We start from the raw sequence: 9,297 nt of genomic DNA, 5'->3' as shown, positions 1-9,297 counted from the left end.
ATATTTTATTTGGCTCAAAAAGGTCACAGAACATGTTAATGTCCTCAGGCCAAAGGGCTTGTTGTTATAGCGCATTTGCAAAGAAAAGCTTTTCAGTCAAGTTCAGGGTAGGGTGTCCCATACCTGACCCAGTCTTAAGAGCAGAAGCAGGTGCATCGGGGTTTTTAAGTGCGAAGGGTTGCACGGCCCTTTATATACAGAAATCTCCTCCCGCCCACCTCCCCCCTTATATATACAGAGTCATGTACTGTTGCTTTTCTGTCAGACATGAAAAAATACATTTAAGCCTTAAATCTTTTCATTATCCACTCCTCTCTACAGTTTTACCATTAGACCACGACTGCCACCAGGAGAACTCCTATGGTCTGTTGTGGCTATGACGTCATTAAGTAATTATACGTCCGACCCCGAGTGTTGTGTGTAAAAAGTGTTTTTGAGTGGTGAACAGGCCCTGCCATTAGTGCATAGTGATCGAAGGAACAATCGTGCATGTAATGAGAAAAACTTTGATGGTGTTTAGTAGTCCCACCCACTGTAGGCAATGATAGAGACAAAGGCAGCACTGTATGAGTATCATAGTTACTGTTTCAGGGCAGAGGATGAAGTGCTTGCTTTGATTCTCTGGGCCACAACGGTCTGAGCCCAGTCCAAATTCAGTCAGTGTGTTCATTCGTCTGGACTCCTTAACCACCACTGCTGCTTCTTTAGTGACCACTGCAGGTCCACAGACATGTCATAGAAATCGTGCGTGAAAACAAAAGTAAAAATTATTTCCTTCAGGTAAAGCTTTAACAAGCTCATATATTCACAGAGGCAAAAAAAGCCTGCTCTGTCACTTCTTTCTGTCTTCAGCGTGATGCTTGATCGTTAACTCAGAGAGTGTTCGGGAACAAAAGCAGCACACACCCAATCCAGGGTGTCACTGTGTGTTTGTGACAACCCAGAGTCAAAGTCAGCCCATGTGAGCAGTGACCTGCAAGGCCCCGCCTCCCGACTGGCTCCCTGCCAGTCCCAAAGTCCGAGAATCGAACAAGAAGCCTTGCTGTCCTCCGCCGAGCACACCCAGACTGTCCGTTAAAGTCCCACTGGGCGACGAGCCAAGGAAGGCACTCTGATGATTGGCTGTGGCGGCCATTTTATCAGGACTGGCAGCGAGGCGCGGCGAAGAGGGAAATGTGTAACCATACAGGCTGTAGGGCGGCGTGTGGAGGCGAAGGCCGGCATAGCCCTGTGAGGTGGGGTTGGAGAGATAGCCGAGCTGAGAGGCAGGGAGAGGCAGGGAGCAGAATCCTTCGGCTTCATACGCAGATGGACCTCTGGGTGGGGGGAATGGCTCTGGGGCGTTACTGTAACGGTGGAGGGGGTGTGCCGGCCGGCTACAGGTGTAGTCCGGTGGGCTGAGAGGGCAAACTTGGAAAGGAGATGAGCACGGGGATGTGGAGAGCAGGTGAGGCGATGCTCCAACCGCTGCATGAGTTCCTGGGACTCCTACAAAATAAGAGCAGGATAAATGTTTACAGCCATGGCAACCTGTAGTTATGACCAACCAGTACTCTGTGAGTGACTGATAAACACTTTCATGGTGTGAATAAGGACGCCCATCACAAACAAAGATTTTGTCTTTAGGTTGGATATCTTATGTTCACCATCCAGAAGCTTCCTGTTGTTGAACTTTACCTTGCTTGGTCATGCCAGGGATGTCCTCAAATGTGAGTGTTCGCAGGGATGGACGCCAGAATGCATAAGACTCAACCAAAGCCTCCAAACCCATCCTGCAAACACACACAAATGCACACATTAACACTTCACCGTGAGCTCTCCCAACCTTCTAATGTCTGATGCAGTGGGAACCTCTCTTTCTCGCTCTAACTCAGCACGCCTCACTAAATCGTGCATTTCGCCCAACCACCTGGCGGCCATCTTAGTCGCCTGTGGGGCCCTCCTTGCCATCTCCATGGAGACCGCAGGTAATGAGGGGCATAAACGCCAGGCTTCGATTGGCTGCTGCTGGTTGGGTGCTTGTGTGTAATTGCTTTCACACGGCTTTTACGGGCGAATCAGGACGAAGGAGCAGGAAGCCGCAGCAACGATTTATGAGGTGGGACTCTCCTTCTTCCTCCTCCGCCCCCACCCCAAATCTGAGCCTCCATGCTCCTCTAGGTGGGGCGGAGGGTTGCTGTGGCGGGTGGGTAATGCGAGTGCTCTGTTACCCCTCGTTAGCGTGAGGATAAAAGTCTTCCCCCCCGCGGGGTTGTAGCCACGGTGATAATTTAGACAAGCTGCCCGGAGCGGTTCTGTGTGCTCCAAAGCAGCCTATCAGAGCAGAAGTTTATTTAGCAAACTGCTTAACTCTTCCTGTAATATTTAAGAGGAGGGTTTTTTTTTCAGCCTTCCTGAGTTTAACTTTTATAGGGTCAGCTGTCAAGGTGCCTGGGTTATCCAGTTTGCCGTTCTCTACCTTCCTCCCTCTCGCACATTCCCTCTGCTTCCCTTCCTCCGGCTCTCCTCTCTAATGATTTCTACGAGGCCTCAGGGGAGTGGCTGTTTGGAGACTGCTAGAGTTTTACTGCTGTGTTGTTTTAATGCTGTGTTTATATATGTTTAGAAATGTGTTTATACAGATTTTCTTCGGGACACTCTTGACTTTTATTATTTTGCTGTTGATGTTTATGTTCCCGAGGCTGGCTGGAATCTGACGCTCCATTTAGGCTCGCAGACAAAGTTACAGCATGTGCCTGTAACAGTGCAATTGCAGGAATTAATTTGCCTTTAAAGTTAGCACATTTGAACGAAAATGAATCACCACTCTAACCATAGCTACGTGCCACGTCTTTTTTCAGCTTAGTCCATTTCTTTTTCCTTTTTTTTTGCCCTTCAGGACAAAATTTAATGGGAGGCTGTAGCACATTTTCCATTAGGAAAAAAAAAAATAAATAAATACATAGCTTTACTCCCCATAAAATCAGACTAAAATAGCAGTGACAAAAACCACATGCAAGCCAAAATATGAAGCAGTCATGCATCGCTCACTACCCCTAATGCACCAGATAATGTGCAAATCTCTGCGGTTAAAATGAACTCACCGGTTTCTGCCAGAGTCTCTGAAGCCTTTGGCAAATGGGTTTCTGTCAATTTTCAGCCTTGTAATCTGAAAAAGCAAAATAAGACTCTAATTATTTCCTGAAACGTTGTTATTATGAAATCAAAGATAACGCACTACGCTATATAATACCAGTTCCAGCCAAAATGTTTTCTTTCTCGGAAATCTTTCAATCAGGTCTATAAATAAATTCATTTGTGAGCATGCGTACTTGTATGTTTCTTTGCACATTTATGTGACTTTGTGTGGGTTCATGCATGCATACATGCATGGAGTTAATGTCTGAGCCTGTTCAGACTGTGGGTGGTGTTTAAGGCCCAGCTCTGTGACCCTCATCCAAAAGGACTTTTATAGACATCACCACCATGTTCTGACTTCAGCCATCATGCACTGCAGGCCAGCAAACCTCAGCTAACGTCCTACTTCAAAGCTCACATGGAGCAAACATGTGCAAAAACACAGAAAAGCTGCAGCTTTCCTCACTGAAAACAGAAAATATAACAATCTTAAGCTATGTGTGACAACGTAAGCGAATATCACTATTATTTCTTAACAGCCCGTCACATAAGCCTTTATTTGGTAAACTGCTTTAACAGCCTGCAGAGGAGTTTCCAGAGGACTTTATTCTGTTTATTTTGTAGAGCATGTACATGCATAGACATACACGCCTGCTGACAGAGATGAATCTGCCTTTAAATGCAAAACATAGAACATGTGTGATGTTTTTTTAATATCTCTGTAAAGCACTTTAAATAGACTATCGGCTTAAAAAGTGCCATATAAATACATTTTACTTACTTACTTACTAGGAATTAAAATAGCTTATCTTTACACTGCATGATGAGCTGCACGAACGTATATTAAACTTCTAACATCTACTTCACAACCACAACATCCAAAATTACATCATGTGTTTTCAAATTCACAGCACATTGTAGCAGCACACACTGGAAATGTGACTTTCTTGGCGACTGTGAGTATTTTGTTATATTTAGTTTATGGGTCTCTAGGAGTTCAGCTGAGCTACCTGTTGGTTCTGATACGCCGTGACAGTGGTAAACACGGTCTCCGGGAACGAAAAGGTGCGCGTGCCTTCCCCTGCGGGGATGGTCCTCACTGGGGATAACTCTTCTCCACACTCCTTACGGATTACATGGACCCGCGGCTGGTATTTGTGCATGGAGTGCAGAATGATCTGAACCGGGGGAGGGAAACACATTGATTGAGGCTTGGATTATGTAACTGCTATTTTATGTGTTTCATAAAGCATGGCTGGGGAAAATGTACATGTACGCTTGTGGGTGCACAAGCTCTACAGACCTACACTGTAAAAATAAAGAAAGAAAATTAAATAAAACATGAAAATGCACAGAACATTAAGTCATGTTCAACTCAGACTAGGAAACTATGAGACTTTTACTATTTCATATGAGATGAGACTTTTTAATATTAGATTAGAAATTTACATTTTATATAATAGCTCATTGTGAAATTGAATGTTTTGATTGTAAATAATATGCAGTCATATTATTTGCTACAATAGTAGTAAATCGTTTCATACAACAGAGCCACATTACAAATGTGTCACACAAGTGTGATGTGCTGCTACATACATGTCCTTGGTCATCCAGCTCGTTGTTGGTCAGTTTGAGTTTGTCGAAGCTGATCACCTGACGCATCCACGTCTCTCCTGAGGCCGGGGAGTCCGGATGGATGTATACTCTGGGAGGCACAGGGGAGTCGGCATTCCCCGCTACCATCCACTTGGAGCTGTGATACACGTACCTACACAATTCACACACAAGACAGTGAGTGAGCACGGTTTCTGTCTGAATGAACGTATCATTTACAAATCAAAAGGTAGACTCGATACTTCAGTAACTGATGAATAAATATACAGTAATAAAGAATAAAATGTTTTCTTACAAGGGAGTGAATTTATAAAAGCATAAAACTTTAACACTAAAATCTAAGTTCATATTTTACTCTTTATGACTTTAGGGCCGGACTGGACTCTCCCCTCCAGGCCACAGGTTGGACTCCACTACAGGATTAATGCTCTTTTTAAACAAACAGTATTTTCCTTCTGTTTGATCCACGGCGCTTTGACACCGGACGTTCTGAAGTGCGCCAATGCGCACCAAAGTTTACATAATGCATTTGTTATATGTTCTATAGGCAGATGGACCAGTAACGTGCTATCCGGCATGTCATTCACTTTAAAACGTGGTATCCTATAAACTGAATTTTGAACCTTTGAAATGACACCCACGCGGTTTATATCACGCAAAGACTTGGCTGCACGGATACCGCTGCAATAACACGCCGTTTTCTTCTGCTTTGTAACGACTTTTGCTGGTTTGACCTTCCAGGGTGGAGAGGTTAGGTATCCAAACGGTCCTCTCCAAAAGGGACGACAAAACCGCCGTGACAAAACACCGGTGCCAAGCACCATTTGTGGAGGCAAAGCTGAGGTTGCACAATTGAAAAATCCTGGGTTGTACCAAGAACACAGTGTATGGAGTCTAAATCAGGACTACATGCTAAAGAAAATTGCTGTGCTGTTGCCATTTATACAGTACACGCGTGTGAGAGAGTATCTTTAAGCTACAGCGCTGTGGGGTACAGCTTTCATTCTTTTGGGGACATTTTTCGCGATTCGTTTTTTTCGCCTCGAAATCGCTTTTCTGTCATTGGGAATGCGTCGTGTGATTTGCCCAAATTCCTTATATTGTGCTTTTTTCCGGACAAAATGGAAATGAATTTGTTTTTTCAGGGCTGGATGACACAAAACTATTGAACTATTTTACGAATGACGTGTTTTATTGCTTAGTATTAGCGAGACCTTTAAATCCTAACAGCACATTTAAAATAATCATGTTAACAATTGTTTTTGTTAACATCCAGCATGTTTGCTTAACATTATGCATTAGCCTATTTTGATGTGTTATTATAGTTTAACAGATTATTACGTCAACAAATTGCCTTGGGCTCCATAGTCCTGCTATTGATAAAGGTGTTACGTTGATCCAACATGTTTAAACAATATGTATTTTTTACAAGTATTTTCTAGAGTTTTGTTTTTTATCAGTGCATAAATTCATCCTTTAACTTTTGGCACTGAATATATCCAACCAGTTCATTATCATGCCCAGTGATTCATCAAAACACTTGAATATAACGTTTTAAGGATTAAAACAATTCAATTCGACATCCCATCACAAATCAATAAAAAGTCTGTGGTTAAAACTTACGTGGGATTAGCGAATTACATCACTGCCACACTTAATCTACCTTTTAGCGCATTCTTTATCTGAAAAGTTCAGTCAGCAAATGAACACCAAGATTATGCCCTCATTTTTTCAAAAAGTAAACATTATTTAAAAATTACTTTTTAAAATATTTTGTACAGAATTATAAATTTAATGAGATGGTGTACATGCCATAATTGACATTATTACATATTATTAACTCAAAAAGTCCACATTTTTGTTAAAATAAAGCTGAATATGTTCTTTTAGTTCACATTTAATTTGTTTTTTTGGCGCCGACCACAGTCCCTCACGTGATGTCGCAGGACTTGTGTCATGTGACTTTGTTTTATATTTCGACAGGGATTGCTTTGACAAGTCAAAAATAAAATGGTGTTTCAAATATCCCAGTGTACTCAGATTCGCTGGCACTCTATTCTGTTTTTACTTTTTCCTTCATTACGAGATTTGAAAAATAGCTTTTAAAAATTCTGACAGCAGGATCTCAAAGTTTAAGAAGCAGCATCTTTACGATTTACGAGCTTTGGAGTAAGTGTGCACGGGCCTGTGGTGGAGCTTTTTGTGGGTCTTACCTATATCGTTTATTGTCCACGGGGATTATATCCATGGCGATGTAATACTGCTGATGTGGATCCAAACCCGTAATCTTCACACGCATAGCGGGGAACATCCGGCTGCCAGGAAAACCAAAATCATTCTTTTGCAACACTCTGTCATTTTTTAACTGGTGAATAATATATTATTCACCATCACAAAAAATGCATTAATAATAGCTTAATTAAAGAATCAATGCAATAGAGTTTTGTTTGGCTTGGTTAGACAAATTAACTCTCTAAATAATTATTTTAATAGCAATTTTGCTCACTTTTCAAATTATCATCTGGTTCACTGCCTTGCTCATCTAATTTCTACGAATCGTGCGTCGTATTTCTTCTTATATGTTTGATATTGTTTTCATCTTTAACATTTTTTTTCTCTCCTCGAGTTTCTCATTTCTTCTTTTCTTCAGTCACCCATAAAGTTACGCATTCACGCGAATCCCTGTCTCACCGTCCGGCCTTGGTGATGATCATCTCCGTGCCAATCTCGTGGAACCTTTTCCACAGGTCTGATCCCTGCAGGTCCACGCGGGTCTCCTCTCCGGTCCCGGTTACCGGCGCCGTGCACAGAGCTGCTGGGTGCGGGCTCTCCAGCAGCGCGTCGTCGCTCTCTGCTACACCGAGATGAATTGAGATTGGCACGTGTTAATTGTAACATTCCATCACAAGCCAAGCGTTGTTCACGAGGTGTTGCATTTCACTCTTGTTGTGTGACTCATTAAAACAAAAGAAAAATAAATCTGAACGGGGTTAAAGCGCGGTAACGTCACACGGTAACGTCTCAGCAGAACAAAGGAAATACGTTGAAAGCCTTACTTTAATTTACAACACAATTATTTCAGAAGAGCAAGAGCGAAGTAAATATTTTTAAACCTCTGGCAGTTATTTCTGTCTCTACGATTTAATGTCACGCTATTGATAGATAGCCTTTAAAAAATGAAAACTATGAGAAAGTAGAAATATCTGCATGCTTAAACACCGTCTCGCACTCAGTACTGACCTTAAAAATGTTCAACGATTTTCACGCCAGTGCTTGAGTTGAAACCTGTTTTAATACTGAGGATATGTTCAGAGGAAGCACTAACAGCGGTGTTTATGCGTCTCGCCGCTGTTGTTATTTGTGCTATTCAGCACAGGCCTCCCCAAGTGGTAGAAATTTATGGACATTAGACATGGGCCTAACGAGGCAAACTAACACAGAGACTCCTCAGCCAAATGCATTGTGAACTTACAGCGGGTTTAAATCCTAATTTGTCCGGGCCAGTCGGTTTATTTCGTCTGCAGACCTCTTAGTATCCTTTCCGTGGCAGTTTCCCGGCCTTTATACGCTGCTAATTGGCGTGTTTATGATTGCAACACAACTCATAAAGCCTCTCACATTAGTCACACTCACACCGCTCATATTTACTAGACCAGAGCAGTGATGTGTCACAGTCTCACCGTGCGGCCCCGAAGGAAGCCTATTATTGTTTTACTTTATAAACGTCATCTTTTTTATGCTTATGACCGAATTCTAGTCGGTGACGAGAAGAAGAGAACATGAATTATTATGCAGGCAAGGGGAAAATGCTCATGAATACATAAACAAGGATCAGGATTTTGGTCTTCTGATATAATAACAGAATAACAAATGTGCGCGGGCAGCAGCTGCACAGTAATTAACCAGCTTAAACAAATGCATCCTATAATGATGGAGTATGAGCGTCAAGTCATAATTTTATAATGCTGACATGTCAGACACCTATTATTATTATTATTATTATTATTATTATTATTATTATTATTATTATAACTTACGGGATCCGCCACTTCCACATTCAACTTCACTGCCCCGGTCGCCGGTACACCCTCTGTCCGCCCGTAGTCCCGGACTCCCGGTTACATCAGACACATCTGTTTCGTCCTCGAAGCCGGGGGACACGACCTCCTCCCCGCTCGTCCTGCGGCGTTTTTCCGCGCCGATCAACGCTTCTACTGAGAATGCATGCGCCTTGACGCTCAGCGCGCACGGGGACCTGCGCTTCTCTGCCATTTCTCCGCGTCTCGGGACAGAGGAAGAAGACGAAGGAGATCGCTCACGAGCTTGCAGGCCGGGAGCAAGAAAAGTTCAAAACCGAGGAAGTCGCAAAAAAAAGGTGATCCACGCTGGCAATCCCGCGCCAAGGGCAGGGTAGTTTCTCCGTGCTTGCACGGAGCAGCTGACGAGACAGAAGGGCCTGGGGCGAGCTGTAATGGTGTCTCCGTTATCCGTAGGTGCCTTGCGGAGTTTTGGAGAGTGTCAACAACCGAGCTTAGAGGAGAGTCGGGGAGAGGGACCTGTCAGTCA

General features: G+C 43.1%; 1 protein-coding gene across 1 annotated transcript; it reads right to left on the bottom strand.

The window, feature by feature from the left end:
• Positions 1 to 752: 752 nt before the first annotated feature.
• On the bottom strand, positions 753 to 9,003 carry tbx18 (T-box transcription factor 18). Its single transcript, XM_085372523.1, has 8 exons — positions 8,769 to 9,003; positions 7,423 to 7,585; positions 6,945 to 7,046; positions 4,714 to 4,885; positions 4,128 to 4,295; positions 3,084 to 3,148; positions 1,678 to 1,772; positions 753 to 1,488 (listed from the first exon to the last, which is right to left on the bottom strand). Exons 1-8 carry the CDS (start codon positions 9,001 to 9,003, stop codon positions 953 to 955), a joined length of 1,536 nt encoding a protein of 511 aa, XP_085228649.1. The 3' UTR covers positions 753 to 952.
• Between the last annotated feature and the right edge of the window lie 294 nt (positions 9,004 to 9,297).

Source organism: Diplotaxodon limnothrissa, linkage group LG15, assembly GCF_057381915.1.
Source record: "Diplotaxodon limnothrissa isolate DT_005_m linkage group LG15, D_limnothrissa_male_GT1.1, whole genome shotgun sequence".
Lineage (NCBI taxonomy): Eukaryota > Metazoa > Chordata > Actinopteri > Cichliformes > Cichlidae > Diplotaxodon > Diplotaxodon limnothrissa.
The sequence above is the reverse complement of the archived record's forward strand: the minus strand, read 5'-3'. Positions and strand labels throughout refer to the sequence as shown.

What these genes read in the sequence shown, in the direction of transcription:
- tbx18 (XM_085372523.1), bottom strand. Translation starts at nt 9,003, where the DNA reads ATGGCAGAGAAGCGCAGGTCCCCGTGCGCGCTGAGCGTCAAGGCGCAT. An exon ending in GTGGACAATAAACGATATAG is followed by an intron (nt 4,886 to 6,944) that starts GTAAGACCCACA and finishes TGAATTGTGTAG; the next exon opens with GTACGTGTATCACAGCTCCA. An exon ending in AGAGACTCTGGCAGAAACCG is followed by an intron (nt 1,773 to 3,083) that starts GTGAGTTCATTT and finishes GTGTGTTTGCAG; the next exon opens with GATGGGTTTGGAGGCTTTGG.